Source organism: Trichosurus vulpecula, chromosome 6 (genome assembly GCF_011100635.1).
Source record: "Trichosurus vulpecula isolate mTriVul1 chromosome 6, mTriVul1.pri, whole genome shotgun sequence".
NCBI classification, from domain to species: domain Eukaryota; kingdom Metazoa; phylum Chordata; class Mammalia; order Diprotodontia; family Phalangeridae; genus Trichosurus; species Trichosurus vulpecula.
The window spans coordinates 26,874,926-26,898,929 of record NC_050578.1 but is presented as its reverse complement, the minus strand read 5'-3'; the positions used below and the strand labels follow the sequence as shown (position 1 = coordinate 26,898,929).

Sequence of the window (24,004 nt, the reverse complement as noted above, 5' to 3'; positions counted from 1 at the left end):
TAGTGAGCTCGGTTTAAAAAAAAGGTGCATTTCTTTGCTTTGCTTTTGGGCCCTTTTCATGGCTTCTTCTGATATACTTCCAACTGTGCTAACCTGAATCAACTAGTTAAATGAAGATTTATTGACTCCTTAATGGAATGTCCTGTTAGGTACCAGGTACAGAACTTGGCAAAGGGTGTGTGCTAAGTCACAACTGCTAGAGATGGTTAGTTTGTTGAAGAACTAATCGAGAGAAAGGAAACTTGGGGATCGGGGGGAAACATCACATTCGTCAAGGGCGCAGTCATCAACATTTCCCATGCCATGCAGATCAACCACCACAGACACAAACGCGAGCAGCATTTTTAAAGACAAAACATTAATTAACCTTTTATTGAAAGGACTTTCCCCAGGTATAACATGAGTACTGTCCGGCCCTGTAAGAAAACTAATTCGATCATAAAAAGACTTAGCAGCTTGCTGAGAGGGTGACTGTAGGCTCTGGCTAATGATATCTTGCGGATCGGGGAGTCCACGACAATAGGGCTGATTCTGGCAGGAACTTTGTAAGCAGCAGTCAGGGTCCATACAGTCAATTAATCCATCTGCAGATAGAAATTTAAACCAATGAGTGAGCCCTTTTTCCAATGCATCATTGACAATATATAACTGGGGGAGTGGGAGAGAGGAAGAGGTGTAGCAGTTTGATGTTGTAGATGGAGTACTGGCCACAGACATGTGGATGGCTTGAGTTCATGCCCCATCACTGAGACATACAGCTGGGCCAGTCTCCTGACCTTGCAATGCTTTGGCCTACTCTCAAAGATTGTAAATTGCAGAATGGTTGCCAGTCTACATTGGAAGAAGGAACTTCCTAACTTGAAACTTCTTACCGTAATGAAATAATTAGTTTTGGGGAAAAAAAAGAACAGTCTGTATAAATGTAAACATATTTTAAAAACTTGCCTTTCTAAAGAGGCATTCTTGTGGGAAAGAAGGTAGACTTGGGAAGTTTAGAAATAATCATTTTCTTCATTCTGAATTATGAAAAAAGGGGAATATTCCCTTATTTGAACAAATGACTTAACAGGATGGAAGAATTTAGAGTAGTTATGTATTAGCAATACTGAATACTGTTGAATGAGGCTTAAATGTTTTCTTAGCTTTTATTTTTTTGGGGGGGTATTTTATCTTGAATTGATATAGTAAAATGCATTGTTTTATTTAAAAAATTTCTGACCATCCATTTGTTTTAGACCATGAGAAAAACTGAAGCAAAAGAGAAAGAATAATGTAAATGGAGTCAAATTGCCTAAATTCACAAAGTAGGTCAACATAATAGATGGAGTAAGATTGGAGATGACAGACTGTGCTCAGCTTCACTGGATCATGCTGACTCCACGCTGACATTAACTCACATCTTCTTATTATTTTCATTAATTCATTTCAAGTATGTTACTTCAAACATGTTAATACTTAAGAAAAACTTTATGATCCTAAGGTTTTTTTTTTGTATCATTGATACGACAAATGAGAAGTTGCTGCTTGTCACCTTAATTTCTGAAAAGACTCATATACATGAATACATGTGAATTCAGATCACTGATAAACAGATTTTGTTAAGGTGCAACGTGTTCTCATCAATGGGAGCTAACTTGTAAGCACACGCATCTTATATTCACCTTTGGGTATTTAAGCTGAATGTGCTTCTCCATGTACCATGTGTTATATTAGATCTATCCCTTTTTGAAACAATAACAATTGTGTTCTCAAAGGACTAAATACATACACACATGTACATATATCCCCAAATAATAACAGGCAAAAGCTTGTTTTGAACTTTGAGGTCAGTTTTTAAATAACTTGACTATCTTCCTGCATTTTTACCACCTCGCTTAATCATTTCCCCAACGGGTTACGGAGACAGAAAAAGTCTGAATGTGTAGAAACACTGTATTTGTTGTCAAGTTGTAAGAGGTGATAAGGCAGTGATGCTGGATTTTTTCATCAGAAGATACTATAATAATAAGGCTAATGCTTTGTATTTATATTGTACCACTCTTCAAGGAGCTGAAAGCACAAAGTGACTGAAAGACATACTGATAAGTGACAAAACAACTTTTGTCTCATTCACATGATATGATTCCTAGCTTTGAAAGATGGGGGTGGGGTGGGAAAATGTACTTTAATGTGGCAAATCATGCTTACGTGTTAAGAGATTGCATAAAGAATCTTTGAAATGTACAGTGTTTTTCTTTTATGAATTCTTTCCTATTTTGGAATTTTGTGCAAATAGAGTAAAATGGCCACACTTTTTGACCCATAGATTCCATTACCAGACATATACCCTAAGGAAGTCATGATAAGAAGAAATTTTCCAGCACTTTTTGTGGTAGTAAAGAATTAGAAACAATGGAGATATCCCATTGATTAGAGAACTAAGCATATTAGGGCATGTGAACATAATACAATTTTCCTGTGGTATAAGAAACAATGAATATGATGAATACAGGGAAGCAAGGAAGGATCGATGTGAACTGATGTAGACTGCAATAAGCAGAACCAAGAAAATATCTACAATGACTACAGCAAAGTACATGGAAAGAGCAACCATCATAAAACATTAGAAAATGATTATTGCTATATTAAAAAAAAAAACAAGAATGACCCCAAAGAAGGGATATGAGAAGACACTTCTCTTGACTCCTTTGAATAAGTGAGAGGACCGTAGGTGTGAGACATTGAATATATTTTCATACTTTTTTGATGTGTTAATTGATTTTGGTTTTTTTTTTGTCCTTAAAAATAATCTTTTTGATATGTGATAGCTCTGGGAGGGGGCAATCTAGGCAATGTAAAATCAAAAGAAATAAAATTTCTTTTTTAAAAAAGAAGTCTTTCCCCATGAGAACTGGAATTAATGTTTATTTACTATATTAAGCTTTTGAGCATAATGAAAGAAAAGCAGTATCTCAAATGTCTACTGGCTTTTATAACCTCCATGCTCAATTCCTACCAAGAGGAAAGGAATTCCAAATTTGATCTGTTTCACCTCTCCAAGACTTTCTAAAAAAAAACCAAACCCAACATTTGGTGCCTTAAGGGTTAAATGTCTCCTCCTTCCCCCTCCCCCACAGTGTACTCCCTTAGGGAATATATGGTACAGTTGCCAAAGAGAAATGCTCAAATTTAGTCATTCATCTTTGTTAGTTTATAAAAAGCAAATGTACATCTGGCGTGGAGTCTGCAGGTCATAAAACTGCATGAGATTGACACCTTCTGAACTAATCAGCTGGAAATGCATTTTTACAAGCCTCTCCGCTAACATCAATCAGAGAAAGAATCTCATTTTCAACAGCCAAGATGCAGGGACACACTGTTTGTTATTTTTCTGTGGAGTTTATCAGCAACTTGCCCAAGCGAGTGACGGATGGTTATGAATCTGGCTCCCTATAACTTGAGAAAACATTTTTCATTCTTTGTCTGTACTTATGTTGCTGGTGCTGTCTAGTACGACTAAGCTGATGACGTGCTTGGCCAACGTCTAGTGTGGTAAAATCGTCTTGGTGGAGAAGCTCATAGCTTGGCAAGATCACTAACATTCCATTTTTGTCTTAGAAAGATTAGGCTGGCTTATATTTATATTGGCTTAGAAGCCATACCTAATAGCATCCATTATGAAAAATATTCAGAGAATAAACCTGTTCAAACCTGGTGAAAATCAACAATACTGAGTCTTTTTTATGTGAATTTTGGTTTTTTTTCAATAACAGTGGCGCATTCATGTCACACTGCTTGTTATTCTTACTGACTATAAAAATAAGAGATGGCATTTTTTAGAGTGCATCATGGTTTGCAAAGTGCTTTACATGTTATCTCATTTGCTCCTCATGACAACCCTGAGAGGTGGCAAGTACTGATAACTGACGAAGTCTGCTTTTGTTCCAGTCACACATTATTTTCATTTCCAGATTTAAAAAGAGGATGGAAAAAATGAACTACTCCCATTTTATATACTGCTTCCATTATATCCATTTTATAGATAAGAAAGCTAAAACTCAGGCAGAGAACTCAAGGCTAGTGAAGTACATGGAACCCTGAGCTCCAAAACCAGCATTTATCCCACCATAATGCAGCCAATTTTGTAAGTTTATGTATGCCTTCCCAACTCCTTACTTAATTATTAGGATAATAGCTCCCCCTCCCATATCATCTTATCATACCTCTCCTTTTCTTATTTTTATTATTCCACGTTCTTATTGTTTTATGGCTTCTCATTGTTCCATGAAACCAAGACCTTCAACCTTTGCTTCCAAGTCTCTACCCTCTCTTGTTTTCTCTTACTATTTATGTGAACTCTTCCAATAGCTTTCCAACTTGTCTCCATGCTCAAGTCTCTTCCCTTCCCAATTCATCCTTGACATAGCCACAGAAGTGATATTTCCAAAGGATTTGTCACCCCAGGCTTATTACACATTCCTACTCTTCACGCACCCTACAGTGTGTGTTCCTCATTCACACTATCCCATGTTTGCACAGGCTCTCTACCATGCCTGCATGCACTGTTTTTCTCACGTTTGCTTTTCTGAATCCTTAGGTTTCTTAAAAGCTCAGTTTAAGAAGTACCTATACATGAGGACTTTTTGGATCCCTCTCAAATCCTAGGAATTCCCCTTTATTCAAATTGCCTTATTTTTAGTTGGTATATTTTTAACATTCATATACCTATTACACTGTTTCCTCCATAGTAAGCCCCTAGAGAGCAGAGCCTTTTTGTCTTTGTACCCTTGGTACCTAGCCCAATATGGGGCACACAGTAGGAGCTTAACAAATCCTTGTTGTTTGATTTTTCATACTGTCCTTACTACTTTTCTCAGGCAACTTTGCCCCATCTGCCCCTTGTCTGATTACTACTCCAGAACTCCTAACTCCTCTCTTCCTAAGCAATGTTCTATGCCTAGAATTTCCACTTTCCTCCAGCTTGCCAAGCTCTTGTCATTCCTTTCCTTTAAGAGACTCCTAGATTCTCACTGCTGTGAAGTTTTCCCTGACTTACTGGATGAGAGGTCATGAATTTCTCCATAATGCACCCTGTCAAAACACCGTAGATATAACTAATGCCCTAATAGCCCCCATGGTATATAGACGACCATGAAAAGGGGGTTTACATGATAGGGGCACTTCTGAAGATAAATGGGCTAATGGAAGGAGGAGAAGGGTAAAAGGAGAGAGAGTCTTTGCAAACTCTTGCTTAGGGGCCTGTAATTCAAAACTTATGCCAGGTGCAACCTGCATGAATTCCCATTCATTCACCATCCCCAACAATAGGCACTTAACATAGCTCATGCATTATTTATTTATGGGTTTGGCTGTGTACATGTATTCTTTATGTCAGTCTTCATCAGAGCTGCCTTCCATGATAAGTTTTTAAGAGTCAGGGGCACTTAAACAGGTACGGGGGGGCGGGGGATGTTTGTGGAGAGCAGAGATGTCTTGGGCCCAGTTGTATCTCCTCATTTGCGTCCTCTTTCCCCTCCCCTCAGTCTCGATTATCTTTAAGCTATTAGAGATTTTATCTTTAAAGAATACACAACACAGTTTCTTGTTTCTGCTTGGAAATTCTATGGACCAAAAGGAAAGTCAGTAATTCACAGACTCCTGGAACGTTAGGGGCTGAAGGGATGCTTGGGATTGCCCATGTTTTAATATTATTCCCATAGTATTATGATCCTATGACAAGGCTGAAAGAAACATAACCTTGATATACAGAATCATGGTGGATGAGTGGGGATGGAGGAAGTTGTTATCACATCATAAGGGGTCTCTTTCCACTGGGCCCTAGTAGAGATAGTTGGAAGTACAATAAAGATAGAATCTGATCACAATAATGGAAATACTGTCAAAGCAAAGTTATACTGGATATGACTATGTAGATTTTCTTTGAATAGCTACAAAGGCATTACCGATGGGAAAACTTTATATGATCTTCCCAAGGGTAAGTAGTGATTCAGAGACAAAAGGATGATTAGAATCTGGGTCTCCTAAATTTCAATCCAAACACCTTTCTGATAAACCCATCATGTCGTATGTATTAAATAACTGGTATATTATCACTAACTATTGCCATGGAGTATCCACTATAAAGTTAAATCTGATTAAGGAGAATGCTCAGGGACCTGGATGTTTTAGTTATTTGAATATTCAGTATAACTTGGCATTGTCTCTTTGCAAGTCAATTTATTTCATAATAGCATATTATAGTAATATTTAATAAGCATTTTATAATAATACTTAATGAGCCTATTACGTATTAAGTATATTATAATCAGATTGAATAAGCATGTCAATTTATTTAATAAATGAGTAGATTCAATTTCAGTTACCAGTATGTCTCCTTTAACTTCTTCCAATCAGTGTCATCTGTTAGATTCTTAAGCTTCCCAAAGAAGAGAAAGTATATGTTACTGTTTTGTATTCCAAATCAGTTCCACATGGACATCTGGGTTTCATTTTTATCATATTGATGAAGACCCGGTATAAAAATGGACCAGACTTCCACGTTTATATCAACCAGGTCCCTGATGAGTCAGGGAGCTAATCTAGTAGATATTGCTGTGGCAGACAAAGTGTTCAATTTGCAGTTAGTAGATCTGGGTTCAACTCCCACTTATTGTCTCCAAGACTTTAGACAATCCACTTTGTGCTCTCATTATCAGAACCCTGAATAACATGAAATAAAGTGGAATTATGTGGTAGTCATGACAACTTGATATTTGTTAGATACCAATAACTTAATATGCTTCTTAATTGGAAGATGTAGGGACGGTGAATTCATCACCACGGCACTCGCTTGATGCCTTAGCAGCAAAAAGAAATGGTGGTAACATTCTCAGGAATTTTATTTAATGTGAAATGATTCTGCAGATCCCTTCAAGTTAGACAGAAGTGCCAGAGACTTCCATACAATCGTTGGTGGAATCAAACTGAGCAACAGAAGTTTCCAAGATCTTATGCCTCAGAAGTTGAGATTTTTGAAAATCTCTTTGGGGATAGCCCTGGCTCTGGGGATGGAGAAAAAGAAAGCCCTAGGAGCTCCTAAAACAATCTCTGCACAAAGTAGGATGCAGCTAGGTCTCTAGAATGTCAGAAATGGTCATCTGACAGAACAGCCGCCAAGTCATCATCCTCAAGTTGTGTTCCTGCATATAGAACTACTCTAGCAACAAGGTTATTAGACAGGGGAAAAGGAAGCGAATAAGCATATATTAAGCGCCTACTATGTGCCACGCACTGTGCTAAGTACTTTATAAATAGTTGATGCCAACAACTTTGTGAGGCAGGTACTATTATCATTCCTACTTTACAACTGAGGAAGCAGAGAGAGGTTAAGTGAATTGCCCAGGGTACATAGGTAATTAGTTTCTGAAGCTGCATTTGAAATTGGGTCTTCTTCATTTCAGGTCCATGCTTCATCCACTATATCTACCTCTAAAGAACAGCCACTATCTGAGATTTAGGTAGTGTATCTAGAATACTTACTGCAATTCACAGATATATGAATTTTCTGGTGGGTTATTCTCTCTCTATAACTTGGTGCAATGCTGTGCTCCCCAATTCATCATCTAACAGAATAACTTTGAATAGGATACACAATGGACTTAGGCAGGCTTCAGTGACAGTCATCTGGTTCATCTCTACTTTGTGATCAGTGCCTTTCTAACTCAGTAGGACTTGCTAGACTTTATGCTTCACTGAATACTTTTGGGACAGCTAGGTGATGCAGTAGAAAGAGTCAGGAAGACCTGTGTTCAAATCCCACCTCAGACACTTAACACATGTGTGACCCTGTGTGAGTCACTTAACCCTGTTTACCTCAGTTCCTTGTATGTAAAATGACCTAGAGAAGGAAACGGCAAACCACTTCAGTATCTTTGCCAAGAAAACCCCAAATGGGGTCATGAAGAGTTGGACACAATTGAAATGATTCAACAACAACAGATCCTCTTGAGAAGCATCAGACTAGGAATTTCAAGGCTATCTAGAATAGCTTTAGTGCAGGTCTAAAGAGCTCACATTAAATTAAAAACAAAAAAACCACATAAATGTTATTAATTAAAACAGGAAAAAATGAATGCTGTGCTGTGAAGAATCAGAGAAAGCGAAGCACTTAGCACAGTGCCTGGCACATACCAGGCACTTAATAAATGTTTACTGATTGGCTGCCTGACAATGCCACTAACTACCGGTGAACATAATTTTAGTAGCTTTAGTAGGAGTGACTGAACCGATTCATTCATGTTCTACTTTGTTCTGCTGGCAAGCATAATCATTCCATTCAGCTCAAAGGAGATAACATATGTCAAAGTACTTTGCAAATGCTGAAGCACTATATAAATAGTTATTATTTCCTTCTTAGTAATATAAGACCCGCAATAAAAGGAGACAGTTGGACTTGGTAGTCTCCAAGGACTCTTCTAACTCTAAATCCAGGTACTCTTGCGGAGGAGTGGCAAATAACTCCTTCACATAAGGCTTACTGGCCTCCTCTTTGATATCTCATCAATTTAGAAGAAAATAGGAATTGATATAAATATCTCTAAGTGGCATTTGGTAACAAAAACAGTAATAACCTACATCTTGGTCAGTGTCTAGAACGGAGGTGTGAAACACGCAGCCTGTAGCGTGCAACATTCCCAAGTGTGGCCTGGACCAGATGAAAATATAACTGAGAGATATTTAACAACATAACTAAAATACAATAGAAAAAGATAATGCTACATTTTAAAACAAGTTGATATGCATCTACAGAGATCCTTATGGATGTAGTGGCCTCCATTTCTATCTGAGTTTGATACCACTGGTTTACAAGCTAAAAAAATACAAGTTCCCTTAAGTCACGTATCATACTTGTTCCTGATGCAATGTCAGAACTTATAAAAATTTCTCACAATATTTCCGTGTTATAGTTTTTACCTAACTTTCATCTGCTGTTTTCTCTTCTGGGTAGTACATTTTTAGGTCCTGAGATCCTAATCTCCCTCTGATTCACTCTATGTTGCTGTTCAGTTGTGTCTGATTCTACGTGACCTCATAGACTTTGTCTATAAATTTTCTTGGCAAAGATACGGAAGTAGTTTGCCACTTCCTTCTCCTCTGTGTTCCCATCTTACAGATGAGAACTGAGGCAAATGGGGGTTAAGTGACTTGACTAGGGTTGCAAAGCTAGTAAGTGTCTGAGACGGGATTTGAACTCAGGCCTAGTGCTCTGTCCACTATACCACCTAACTGCCTCTGTGTCATTCCATTCTCCTCCTGCCTGTGTTTCTAACCCTCCAGACTTGGAGGTACCATGATTGAACTGCTTTTTCACACTGGAACTTCCCCCCGCTATGCAGATCTCATTCACTCATTGGAGAGTTCCTCCACTTTGGAGACAAAGCCTAACTGGCCACGCTTCATTCTTCTTCCAAATGTACTGTTGTCTGTTTGGCCTTCACCACCGTGGCCTCTGTGTGAGCTGCTTCTTTCCCTTCCTTTATGTGCTTTTCAACCCTCTTTTATTTGTTGCCTTTCTTCATTAGAATGCAAGTTTCTTGAGGGCAGGGACTGTCTTTCTTCTCGTATTTGTATCCCCAGCGCTTAGCATAGTGCCTGGCACAAGGAAGTGCTTAATAAACGCTTGCTGCCTGCTAGCCTAGGCTTTGGTAAAATCTGCGTTCTCTCTGATAAGATACTCATTCTGCCTCTTCATTTCTGATTTTCATTTAACTATTTTTAGTTCCTATTCATTGTTTTGCCTTCTATTTACTTCTTTATCTCTTTCTGAGAAAATAATTATTTTCCCCCTTTTCTAGACATGAGCAGAGTTTTATCCTGTCTATAAAATGTCTCCCTCTTCTCTTCTGGGGCTCTCTGTGCTAATATCTCCCATTGATCATCCCCTCATTCTGCCTCTCACATCCACTCCATCTGTTTCCCTGCTCCCTTGTTACCCCTCCTTGCTCCCCCTGATACTTTCTTTATTTTGTCACTCCACTTCCTCATGTGTTCCATCTGTTTGGTCTTCTCCCTCTCTTTTGTTTTCATCCCCCCTCTTCTCATTCCCCCCATCATATTTTAAATTTCTGATTTTTTGCAACAAATCCTCAAGCTAAAAACAGATCAGTGTGGAAATGTTAAGGGAGAAAAAGGATTCACTCTTAACCATGGCAGCATCTTATATTGTATTTATATTGAGTGAGATAACAGAAGAATAAATAATGTTCTGTTTGTCTGTCCTTACTACTCTTATCTCCTCACCCCAACCTGGTCCTTGAAGAGAAAAAGTGCCTTCTAGGTGGAACAGACCAGAAGACTTTAATTCTCCTGGTGCATTAGAACTCCTGTCTTACACTTCTCAAAATATTTTTGGGAGGTTGTTAAGCACCAAGGAACTAAAATGAATCTCCCCTATTACATTGTAATCTCCTTATAAACTGGGAATGTGTAAGAAGTTACCAATGACCCCCTGAGGTCATAAAATCCAAAGCTTTTTTTTCAGTCCTCATCTACCTTGACCTCCCTATAGCATCTGACACTGTTGGTCACTCCCTCCCTTTGGACACTTCTACTTCTCCTGGCTTTCGAGACACTATCTCCTGTCTTGTTTTGACATCTTCTCTCTGATTCTTCAAGGTGAATGCTCTTCAAGGCTCTTTCTTCTGCCCTCTTCTGCTTTCTCTCTCCACCTGCCATCTTATCCACTCCCAGATTTTTCTATTATCATCTCTACGCACATGACACCCTGCTATCTATTTCTAGCCCTCACCTCCACTGATTCCCCAATGAAGTGCTTACCACGTGTCAAGCATTGTGCTAAGTGTCAAGGACGTACAGGCCCTGCCTTCAGGTGCTCTCATTCTAATGAGAGAAATCAAATGCAAATAACTACAAGGTATATACAGTATAAATGGAAGAGGAGGAAAGGCACACAGGGCACAAAGTCATCCTCCTAAGCATCTTTTTATACATTTAAGGGAACCTGTCTTTCCTGCATAGAGGAGGGGGCTAGAAACCCAGCTCTATCCGTAATGACTGTTGATAATGACTCTCTGGTTAAATCAAAGACCAATGATCTCATTTAACTGTTGATTTAACCTTAAGTGGAAAAGAAAGGATTAGGTGTAATTTGGTTGAGGTTTAAATGGTATCTGTTTTATGTTTTCTTAGTCAAAGCCTGAACATACACAACTTGTAAAGGTCATTCTCTTCTACAGTTTTATGAGAGATCTTAAATTAATGGTGACTTTGGTTGGCATAGTGACTGGATCTGTGTCAGAAACTCCTCCATGTGTTTCCTCTACCAATGCACCTTCTTTGAAACCTTTCACTTTAGAAACTTGTCTAGGGCATTAAAAGGTTAAGTGATGTGCCCAGCATCACAAGTCAGTATGGGCAAGAGACTGTACTGGAATCCAGGTCTTCATGGCTTTAAGACCAGTTCTCTATCCAACATACCACACTGCCTCTCCACCATGTTGGTATTTGTGGAAATGACCACAGGAATCCTTAGTGACAATAATCACTACCACCCTGCTCCACTCTTTCCCTCTCCCAAAAAAGAAACCTAAAGAAAGGTTAGTGTGCCTTTCAGGAAATATCAGACCCTTCCCCATAATCTCCTTCTGCTTTTAAGAGTAACTTAGAATATTTCTGAATTTTGCTATTGAGTATCAAAGGGAACCTCAGGGCCCTCAACCTTCTGACTCTATACATAAAAACTGGGCAGGGGGTAGAGATGTTAAATGGCTTGGTCAAAGTCACCAAAGTGAAAAGAGACATAAGCGGGACAGGAATCCAGGACTTCTGATTACAAAGCCTGTGGTCTCCACCCCACCACCAGCTACCAGGCAAGACACCTATCATGACACAAGCTGGCTATGGAGCCTGGCCGCAGAGGGACATCCTCCCACATGCTGTGCCAGTGCCTGGCACATAGGTGCTTATAAGTGCTGACTGATCCACTGTATTCTTGTTATTTTTATTCTGGGATCTATTTATGCAGTGCTTCTTTTGATGCCATCTTCTAAAAACCAGAATTTGTTCAGCAACTGTAGCCATACTTCTGTGCACCCGTTTGGCTGTCTGGTGCTTAGAGAGTAAAGAAGAAGGGGACTACTTGTAGCAGCATAAAAAGGGGTGTGTGTGTGTGTGTGTGTGTGTGTGTGAGTGATGTGTTCCCCTATAACCTAAACATTTTTCCCTTCTTAAGGAAGGTCTTAAATTTCTTTTCAAATTTCCTTTTGGTCTGTAGTGAGTGTGTGATGTCAGTAGAGAAGCACAAAGAAGGATAGTTGAGGGGTATCTAGAAAAGGGGGACATGAAGTATGGTAGGAAGAAGTGGTGATGGATACATCATACTGGGGGTAGGGGACAGACCAGGCTGGGGGAGATGGATTAGGAAAAGGAGTGCTGGAGGATTAGGAAAACCCAGCCCTGACGGCTAAGTTTAACTACTTTTGCTTTTCTCTAAACAAAAGGATCCCGGATTTAAGAAAAAATAACAACCCTTCTGCCAGCCTCCATCATTCCAATCTCCAAGGATCCACGGGGCCAGCAGGGTACAACTCTGCGCCACTGGCGCTTCTCGACCCTCTGCTCTGCCCCACACTTGTTTCCTCCCGCTCAAGACATCTCACCTCCTTCGTTGTCTTTGCTGTCTGTGCACAGAGTCTCCATGGCTACGTCACATCCCGCGCCTCTCCACCCCGGCTGGCAAACACAATGCCAGCCGTTTGGGTCCAGCGTACACCTTCCATTGCTGTTGCACAGACCGGGGCAACCCTCTGTCAAAATAGACAAAGAAGGACATCACGAGTGATTTAAGTATGGAAAGAATTCCCAGCTCCGAAGAAACAGATAAGGGACACTTACTGGGGACAGGCCTTCAGAAACAGCACAAATACTGTAATTGCACATGGATAGAAACAGCAACGTTCCCTAAGGAATCTAGGTCTTAACCAAGTGGCATCTTTGATTGGCCTGACACTTGAGACACCACTTACCTGTGCAGGATGGAAATGTATGCAACAATCCTCTAAATACCTGCAGGCCAGACAAAATTAAGTTTACTGTATTTCCCTTGGTAAAGCAACAAGGCTGGCTGTGCAGGGTGAAACGACGTCTAAACCAAGGTAATTTCTACATCCCTAGCTGAGATTTTGAATGCGTGGCAGGCATCAAATGGTTACTTGCTAGGAAAGGCCTTCTTGGAAGTACCTTGTTGCTTTAAACAGATCCGTCTAATTTCAGAAGCATGAAAGTGGGCATGAGCGAATGACCGATGTTAAAAGAGAATGTTAATTTTATCTGGTCTCAGAGTTGCCGTATATTCATGTGAAATTACAGTGCGTTAAGTAACTGCACAAAGTATAGGCCAGTGGTGATGACTATACTTTATGCCCAAAGTACATTCCTTTTCACAGAATAAGCAAAGCCCAGGAAATAGTGAAGCAGCTTTAGCATCTATTCTAACAAACATCAGGATTCAGGCTGCATACGGATGGGACAGGACCGACAGGATTTCCAACTAAATGTAATAGCTATGCGTATTTGATTACTTAGGACGGACAAAATGAAATACCATAAGGACCACAATAAAACATTGATAGACTGAACAAAAACACGGTAGTGACGTGCTTCAAGACAGATAGCAGAAAGTGATATTTTGTGACAATCTCCCTAAGGCTTTTTGTGCTGTTACCTTTATATCCTATCTTGTCTGCTTTTATGGGCAAGGAGGGAAAATTTGGGAAACAATTAAAATAATTTCATATATCCAAAATCTATAATTGTTTCAGTCTAACATTACATAATAAGAAACAGTTTTTGCCAATTCCTATTGATGATATCTGGCATGCAGCCAACATGAGCCGTGTATGAGGATGACACTCAGGCAGATTCTGGTATTCTTATCCTTATGAGTGTGGTAAGACACTGACAAAAGCAAGGACAGAAATGGTACGAGAGTCCTAATAAGAAGTGGCTACCAATCAGATTGCTAGGAAAATACAGTTGTCAATAACTTTATACAAGATAGAAATAAAAATATTTGGTGCAGCAGGTTATTATTATTATTATTATTATTGCTAATTATTTTTTGGGGGGGAGTGAATGGGCATGACATCAAACACTCCGTTATCTTTGCCAATTAGAATGCTGCCCTTGTTTTGATGACAAAGTTAAAATTTCAGATGCTGTTTAGGACAAGCTGTTTAAAGAGATTTCTACATCTGAAGTTTCCTTTTAAGAGAATTAATTCATTAAATCCCCATTCTCCACTATGTAACTTGAAATATCTCCCAGAGACACTGTTGTTTCTTAAGATCAGCAGTGACAGAAAGAAGGGGGTTCTGAAAGTCTCTTGTGGCAAGGAGGAATGAAATTAGTCTTATGGATATCAACAGGTCAGGCTGAGATTAATTTTGCTGCTTATTTTCTTTTAGGTAGTTACCACCTAGTTTTATGAACTATATAATAGGTATAAAAGGCTAATTTTTTCTACAGAATATGCTGGGATTTTTTTGGTGGTGGTTTTGATTTGGAAGAAAATGAAATACTTAGTTGCCCTACCAACAAAGAGGTGCAGTGGCTGATTGCATGCACACACATGTTATTGTATGAAAGCCTGGATGTTGCCATGAATATTGCCGTATTCTAATGAAAAGCACAAAGAAGGAATAGAAAATACATAATCTAAGAAGGGGAGAGAGGGTTTTTTAATCTCAATTTTTTTACAGTTATCTATTTTTACAATAGCTGAAGACATGAGAATCTGCTGTTTTATTCTGGCCTCTCCTTCCTTTTGTTATGAGGTGTCCAATATCAATATTCAGCACACTCGACAGTTTTTTCTATATGAAACGTAAAGATAAAATTGCCTTTGCATCTTCAAACACTTAGTAAAAGAAATAATCCAGTGTATCTGGATAAATGAGTTTTTTCCTTGATAACTGCATATATATACATTCATATACATATATTGATCAAAATCTTATCTCAATTTCAGAGTTTTTTATGCTGGGACATGAGAGTTAAGAGGCATGGTTTTTTTTACTGAAGTATTTAAAACTGAATTACCAACAGTGAAGCTAAGAGGGCCAGGAAAACAGCAAATGATCTGTTGTCTTCAGTTTTGGTTTCAGTGAAAACTAATGCATTTACATAATGATGCAACTAGTGATATTCATTACTACTAATGTGAGACACAGACAGTGAAATCTTCATACTTAGTCAATGGGAAGCATTTCACATAATGTGAGCCTGATTTATAATTCATGAAATTATGCATGGAAACAATCTATTTGCACACCTAATGCAATATTATATACATATTTTTCTGTATACATAGATATGTATATGTGTGTGTGTGTAGACATGTCAACAAAGAGCAAATATACAGTACCTTTAACTATCTTATCCAAATAGTGAGCTTGAGAAATTAAAAAGAAAAAAAAAGAACAGACAGACATTTCAGAAGTGTCACATGGGACAAGGAAAATTTCAGAATTTACATGCAAATCGAGTAGCTGCAGTGGACATGAGACTCACATCACATGACAGAGATGCACTTCATATCTTCTAAAAATGCAATATATTCACTTTTCAGCACATGTAGTCATGACTCCAGGAAATACTCAGCATTTTAAAGGAAAGGATTCAGGTTAAACCATAGCTACCTTTAAAATGATTTGGATTTTCCCCCACCTATATATATATATATATATTTTTTTTTTAATTGTACAAACATTGACTTTGATTAAATCAAGACTAAATACATTGCTTCCTGAAGAATGTGTTAATTCACACTTATGAAAGGGATACCTAAAACCAAAGACCAAACTTTAGTAGCTGGCTAACTCAAGAAAAAATACTTTCTTATGAAAGTGAAACATGTGAAATATATTATGAAAAAATACTTGGATACTGCATAGATTCCAAATGGACGGTGCTATGCCATGAGCTACTTGTAGTCCTTCTGTTGGGCTGGTGCCCTATTTCGGGGATATTACTTTTGATAGCCCATGTCACAAGAAGCTCACGTAAGGCTATCAAGAGGAATCAAATGGAAAAAAAGGACCTTTGCTGATGCTCATGTCTGTGCCTGCTCCCTTCCAAGCAGTTTCTTGCCAGTTTATATTGGCATTTGCTTCTTCTTGACAGTAAACATACATACATGTGTGCCCATCTCTTTCCTCAATGCTGCCACCTAACATAGGATCCTTAAAAACCCTGAGTGTCTTTGATTTGTCAAAAAAAAAAAAGAGCTCACAGGATCATAGAGCTGGAACTGGAATTTTGAAGGCCAACGACTACAATCTCCTCATTTTACAGACGAGGAAGATGAGGCTGGAAGAGAAATTAAGTAACTTGCACAGTTAAGTAACACCTACCTTGTAGGTGTCTAAGGCAAGATTTGAACTCGGTTCTTCCAGACTCCAAGTTTAGCACATATCCACTGTGCCACCTGATATTGTCATGTGCTTGAGTTATTGTTTTTAATATCTTTGTGTTGAATAATGGTTTCAATAGTGACTTCACTTGAACCAATCATTTTCCATCTTCGTGTTACTCGGATTGGCAGAGATTGTCAATCAGGTTGAAAATCATGGCTGCAGTCTGACGAAATGTCAGAGCTGGAGTGGTTCCACTATTACATACATACAAACATAAACATACGTGACATGGGCACATGTCTGTAGTGCAGAGATTCTTAACCTTTTTTTTTTGTTCATGGCCCCCCTGGGCCTTGGATTTCTTCTAAGAACAAACTTTTAAAATCCATAAAATAAAATAGGTAGAATTATGAAGGAAACATTAAGTTGAAGTGTATTGAAATACACTTCTCAAAATATTTACAAAACAAAAAAGTGCTTGGACCCCAGATTAAGAACCTGTGGTCTAGTGTGCATGAAAAAACTAAAAAAGGATGACACTTCTAAAACAATTTACCCCGTATTTTAAGTGTGTGTTTACAATCCATCAGCAAATTGATTGGAGAAAATATGGAGGTGATCGACAGACATGTTTCAACCTGAAAGATTAGGGCTGCTTTTTTGTTCTGTTTGAAGTCAGAAGAAAATAGAATTCAGTTTCCATAAAGGAAAACACCGTAGGAACACGTACAGTTTCAAAAAGTGAGCTGGACCTATAGTCTCTTCCATTTGATACATCTGTCATTGAAAAAATGATTATCTGTAGGGAATTCCTTTCCTTATACCTTCTTCTCATACAGAAGTGCCGTAGCACCACAATCGTTAGTTTTTTACATTAAAATATAATTTTGGGGAACTTTTAATTCAACTAAACTAGCAAACTTCTAAGCCACTTTCATGAGGGATTATCTGGTTTGGTTGGTGAATGTTTACAACACTGAATAAGCCAGGACCTTACTTTATTTTCAGATCAGGCAGAGTTTAGACAATTCAAACAGCATAAATTCTGTGTAGTAATTCTTGTTTTGATGAATAGCCTTTTAGGGAGGAATAATCTGCTATCACTCTATTGGCCTGAGCAGGCACAACCAATTATGCAAAAGAATGAACCAAATTATGGGAGGGTGTGTCAGAGTGGAGGTTAGAGGAAGAGTTGTGATGGGCATGGCATGGTCCTCTCAACAGAGCTAGACCATAAAATTCATTTCAAACAGACAGCAGAATGAAATTAAAATTAATACAGATGTTGAAAAGACATGTTAGGCAAACAGGTAAAAATTCAATGACAAGAAAAAATATTGCAGTGTGAAAAACACACTAAGAATCATCATTTGTAGTTTAGATACTGTTGACCATTAGTAGGCAGTTTAAAACCAGATGGGAGGAGGGGAAAGTCTCATTTTGACTTTGGTGGAGAAAAGTTCTGATTGTGTTATTGCATGACAGGTTGAGGATAATGACAAGGTTAAAGGCAGACTGAATTGCACAAGATATACATAATTACTTAAAATGATAAAGGAAATGATAAAAAAAACATTATATAAAGCACCAGAGGAAGTAATGTGGAAAAAGAGTAAGTGTATTTTAGGAAGCCATTAGGAACAATAATCATAAAATATACAGTATATTAAAAATTAATAGAACCAACACATTTGCAAAAATGCACAATAAGTTACCCAAAAAATCATCTTGGAAAGGGAGAAGCACATTTTACCTGACACTTCAAAAGGGTCTTTCCCTTTGTGACAACAAACAAATACATTGCTACACCAATAAAACAGGGGCCCAGAAGTATAATATTGCACCTGGTCTGAAAGAGGTTTATATTTGAATAATACTTTCTCTTGAAAAGATTAAGTATTTTTTTTTTCATTAGAAATGTTCTCTAGAGAAAGAACGAAAAACGTAAACCATTATTAATTTCCATTAAAGATAAGAAAGTTAAGGCATTCATGTTTTAAGTCTATTAAGATTTGACCACAAAGGCGACCTGGATTCAGATCCTTCATTTCAGTCCGAGTAACTGTGGTTCACACTAGTCAGAAGAAATAGACCTCTTTGTTTCCATGAAACGAAGCAATTAAGCCTGATGAAGTGGTCCATGCCTTCAATCCCAGTTACCAGGGAAGCTAAGGACAGTAGATCTCATGAGCTCAGCAGTTCTGACCAGAGTGGGCTATGCAGATCAGGTTTCTGCACTAAGTTCTGCAACAATAAGGAGATACTCCTCCCTTCTTCCCACCCAGGGTGTACGGAGGGGGCACTAAGATGCCAAAGAAGGGATGAATTAGGCTAAGTCAAAACTGGATGATGTAGACCAATCAGTAATGGAACCAGGCCTATGAAAAATCCCTATAATTCCAGCCTGAGCAAGATGAAGAGACCTAGTCTTTAGAAAAACAACAACAAAAAACTAAGTAAATTGACTTTCTTATAGACTAAAAGGTGTTTACCACATTCTTTTGAGAGGGCTTTTAGTAATGATGACAAGAGTAGGTGTCTTCTTTTGGGGAAGGTTTGTTGGATTAGTTTTAAAATCTCAACAAAGACCCCCATGTTTTAAATGATACAGTTCATTTTGAGTTATAGCTTCCTGACTTTGGAATATTTTCAGCACACAACCCTCCTTATAACATGAAAAATTGGGGTAATCACCCTGGGGGCTGTAAACCAGTCTGATTCACTGGAGATCCCCATTCTGTGGGGATGGTCTGTGGCTCCAAGAGGCAATAAATGTACCATCTGGTCTTTAGGAAAAAAAACCCACAAAAAACTTTACACATTTATATATTATCTAAACAACCCATAACTTAGCTTCCTTGTCCTTCCAGCATTACTAAGACAAAAATTTCTCATACCCCAGGGATAGTCCTATACAAATACAGTGCCTTTGTATCAATTTTCATTCTTCTCTTATAAAGCACAGGCATGGTTTGGTCTTTGTAGAGCCAGTAAGAAAATGAGAGTGTTTCTCATTCTCTTGTCTCATCAGCATAACTGTCTAACTTTCCATAAGCCCTCATCATCTCAGTGTCACTGGGTCTCTGGGTCTCCCTGTTGCTTTGCCAAACACTTCTGTTGTAAGGGAGCTGGCCAGTACCCAAAGGGCAAACGTACTGCTGGTGCTCTACCATTTTGTATATTTGGCTGTGGCTTTGGGGAAAAATATTTTTAAAAATCCCTGCCCAGAGACCACCTTATGAAAAGGCAACAAATGCAAACCACAACCCATTATAAAACCCTCCCTGGTTTATTCTACATCTTGCTAAAGCAGCCAGAATGAAATATGTGAGGGAGATCAAACTGCATCATCTATTTTTGTACTGGTTGGATGGTGACCACACAGTCGATTAACAAATCAAGCTGAAAATGTGGAAAAAGAGTAAATTCAACACTTGAGTTTGGAGGGAATAACCAGTCTGTGAGTTAGAAAACCAAACCAACTCGAAATACAAACAGGTTAATACAAGCCAGTCTTCCGGCTGGGGTGTTTTCAGTAAAGTCAGGCCACTTTTATAAGGAGAATGATACAAACAAGTTCTGAAAGGCTAAACCTCTGGGAGGTAAAAAAAAGCAACGATTAAGACCATAAAGCTGAAGAATAAAACCAAGGAAATGAAAAGATTTAGCGAGGGAGTAAATGAAAACAAGAGATGAAAAGTCATTTCAGTCGATTTAGGAACGAGGCACAAGCTTTGGCATGCCAAAGATTTAAAACGAGGTCAAAAGACCGAATGTATTTCCAAAAGAAGGATGATCTCTGGAGTTGTGTGTGTAATCTGGACAATTACTAGGTCCCCTCCCACTACCCCATCCTTAAAAAAAACCAAACCAAAAACAAACCAAAACCCACACCACTTGCATAAACCCAGGGAAGAAGCTGATGCAAAACATGTCAGTGCTTTGTATTCAGGTCATGAGGGAGCCGTCCAAATGGTTTGGCAGGGGATACATAGTTGCTGATGTTCCTGGTTATGAATAACTATGCGTTATCCTCACTGCCAACATTATGCTTGGGTGGAGCATGTGAACTAGCATAGTATTTTCACTGGGCTCCTGAACTGGCTCCTGGGTGTTACGATCAACAGAAGCAAACACACACCAAACCCACAACACTACTAATAGTTCTCAGAATAATTGCTACAATAAATTCTAAGATACCTAGCTTCAGAAATAGGCAAGTCAATCAGCTGAGCTCATAACAGAAATCAAGCATCTCTCACCATGACTGTTGCCACAGAGCCCTTCAAGGGGAGGATGGGAAACTTATTTAGCATTGTATGTTTCATCCTGCTATATAATATGAACTTTGAAAAAAATGATTCCCATTAGTATCTCATTACAGATATAAGTAGGTATTGTTCTTAGATAATTCATGTACAAGTTCTTATGGTATGACAGAAAAGCAACAGTCTGCAAATAAGTATATATTAAATCCATTTATTCTAATCAGTCCCTGTTTAAATCAGCATGAGCAGCAAACCCATTGATTTGATGTTCCTTAATTGGTGCTCACTGCACTGTTTTATTACTGATTACCCTGTCATAAAGGATTATAGCAGTGACATAATTTTAAATACTGTAAAACAATTTCATATTCTTATTAGTTTATTTAGGCCCTTTAACTATGTTCTCACTCACCATAATATTCCTTCTAAGGTTAGGATAAAATATTCCAACTGTTCTATTTAGGAGAGTCAATTTAATTTGCATATGATAACAAGAATGAAGTGTCAGTGTAGAAACAAGTTGTTTTTTATAGCATTTTCAACAAATGAATGCATACTCCTTAAAAGCAAGGAGTGCTTCTGCTTTTGTCTTTGTTTAGCATCTAGGGTGTTTAATAATATTCATATAATAGGTGCTTAATAACCAGATTAACAAATGTGTATTGGTGGAGAATAGAAAAACAAGTTTTGGTACATGAATGTAATATAATACTATTATGTTGTGAGAAATTGTGACCATAAGGAATACAGAGAAGCTTGGGAAGACTTATATGAATTGATGAAGAATGAAGTAAGGAGAACCAGGAAAACTCTAAAACTCACTCTCTCTCGCTCCTTCTCTCCCTCTCCCTCCCCATGAATATATGTATACATATATTCCAGTAACCACAAAAAGTGAAACCAAACACTATGTAATTAAGTAATAACCAAGCTTTACTCTGAAAAAGAGAAATAAAACGTATTGCCTTTACTTCTTTGTGGAAGTTGGGTACAATGAGTGTGGAACATCTGCATATACTTTCAGACTCCTGTTGATATATTGGTTATTAATTGGCTTTTTCCTTCTCCTTTTCATCTTTTATTAAAAGGGATGACTTTCTGGAGAGATATAGAGATGTAGGGAGGGATATATTGAGAAATGAAGGTGTTGTAAAAAAAACAACTCAAATCTGAAAAAAAATTCCTGTTGGATTGAATTTTATTTATTAGGGACTTATTTTGTACAGTGAATTGTGCTAGATGTTAGAGGAGGAGAAAAGATTAAAAAAACCCATAGACTCTGCCCTCACACAATATATAGTCTTGTAGGAGGGAGATGAAGAATGTACACAGATAAATATGATAAAAATTAGAGTAAAAGATAAATATGACGTGTTATGAAATTAGAACAAAGACAGTCCCCCATTTGTGAAATATTGCATTTCTTAACTGATATCAGTGAGAAGACTTGCTTGATAAGTTGCTCATCAAACTATCATCCATTTCTTTTAAACCTGTTTCTACGATCTTTTCCTGGCAAGTCTAAACATTTTTTTTCAGTTTGGAATTTTGGAAGAAAAATATCTCGACATAATTTTAGCTTCACTGAATGTACTTACCCAAGGCAGAGCCTTTCCATAGGGAAAACTATTAAACGAACATAATCTGAAATGATTAGCTATGCTTTGTGAATGAACTCTGCCAAAAACTCCAACTCATACTTTATATGGGAAGGCAGACAGGGAATGGGATAAGGGCTAGATCTGGAATTTCACTGGTTCTAGGGAACTCCCAGGTGAGGAAACTCCCTCCATCAATGCAGGCTGACACCTTTGCATCTTCCAGTCTTGGACATTTACCCAGAACACTTAGAAATCATGTGATTTGCCCAGGGTCATTGACAGTATGAATCTGAGAAGGGCCTTGAAACAGACAGAAAAGCTCAGTTGAACATTAAAATTGTAGCAGTTCCTGGGAGGGGGTGGGGGTGGGGGTTGAAAGGCAACACATGAAGGAAAACATGTGCAACTATGTGTTGAGGTTAACATTTGACATATTCCATAATATTAGGTATTTTGACAGTAAGAATGTATACAGGGCTATGGTGAATAACAGTTGCATTTTACTGGTGAGTTTCACAAAATAGAGAGATGTGTATATGTACATGGAAAGGAGACTGCTATTAATGGCACATTAATTTTGTGGCATATTCTGCAGAAGAATGATTACACCCTATGTGTACAAAGTAATTTAGTAAACACATCATTTAGATTTCTCATATTTTGGTATACAGGCATATACTATTTAAGAAATCTGAGCAAAAACTTTGACTTCATTTTGCTAGACAGAAAAGTGTGTGCCATTCCTGATCTGGGAATTAAGCTAACCAAGTAAGCTGAAATATAATATAAATCCTTCTCATGCTGAATATAAATAAATCTTCGGAAATCTCAGATGTTTGAAAAAAGCACCATAGCTATAGAAAATACTTTAAGTGGCTTTTTTGCCCTCACAAATGTATCCACAGGAAACCAGAGATCTCCTGATTAGATCAAGAACAAAGGGACAATTTCCTTGTCTACAAATACAATTGAAAGAGTCCATTTAGGAAAATTAATGCCCGGGACACGTTTATAAGCCAAGCTGACACTGTATATATAGACATACAATTTACCAGCCCCATAATTCTTCCCCCTAGCGTGACAACCTCTTTATAGTAACTGGAAAATAATGAATGAAAATCAATAATCTATTTGCTTAACCCTGGAATAAAGTATAACTTGCCTTAGGGAAGTAGAGCAGTAGTTGTTTCCAAAGCTTAGTTATTTTGAGTGGATTTGCCCTGCTCTGTAGTTTTCAGTGACTACTAAAGTTGCCTCTCATTCTCAAACCAGGCACTAACCTTCTCTGCTTCCTTTCTGTGTTGCCACTAAAGATCTAAGAGTTGTTGTAATAAACGTGTGTACACAGTTGGCATTCAATTACCGTTCACTGACAGAAAACTGAACAGAAACATTTTTGGAAGAGCAAAGATGTTTAGTAGAGGGTTACAACACCCGTATGTTCCTGAAGAGGAATAATTAATAATAATAACATTTCTATAAAACTTGAACATTTGTGCAGCATTTTCTTCACAAAAATCCTTCCAGATAGGTAGTGAAAGACTTGTTATTCCTATTTTAAGGATGAGGGAATTAAAACTTGGAGCAGTCCTGTGATCTGCATATATTTAATTTTCTGACGTGGCACAGTGGACAGAGTGCCACTCCTGGAGTCAGGAAGACTCATCTTCGTGAGATCAAATCCAGCCTCAGACACTTACCAGCTGTGTGATCCTGGGCAAGT

At 38.1% G+C, this 24,004-nt stretch overlaps 1 protein-coding gene across 1 annotated transcript in view; it reads right to left on the bottom strand.

The window, feature by feature from the left end:
• LOC118853460 (teneurin-3) overlaps positions 1-24,004 on the bottom strand; it is a 324,419-nt gene that overhangs the window by 94,837 nt on the left and 205,578 nt on the right. Inside the window, exons 11-12 of the mRNA XM_036763567.1 lie at positions 12,657-12,803; positions 368-584 (exon numbers count right to left, since the gene is read on the bottom strand). Coding sequence (XP_036619462.1) covers positions 368-584; positions 12,657-12,803 — 364 coding nt within the window. The remainder of the gene's footprint in view (positions 1-367; positions 585-12,656; positions 12,804-24,004) is intronic.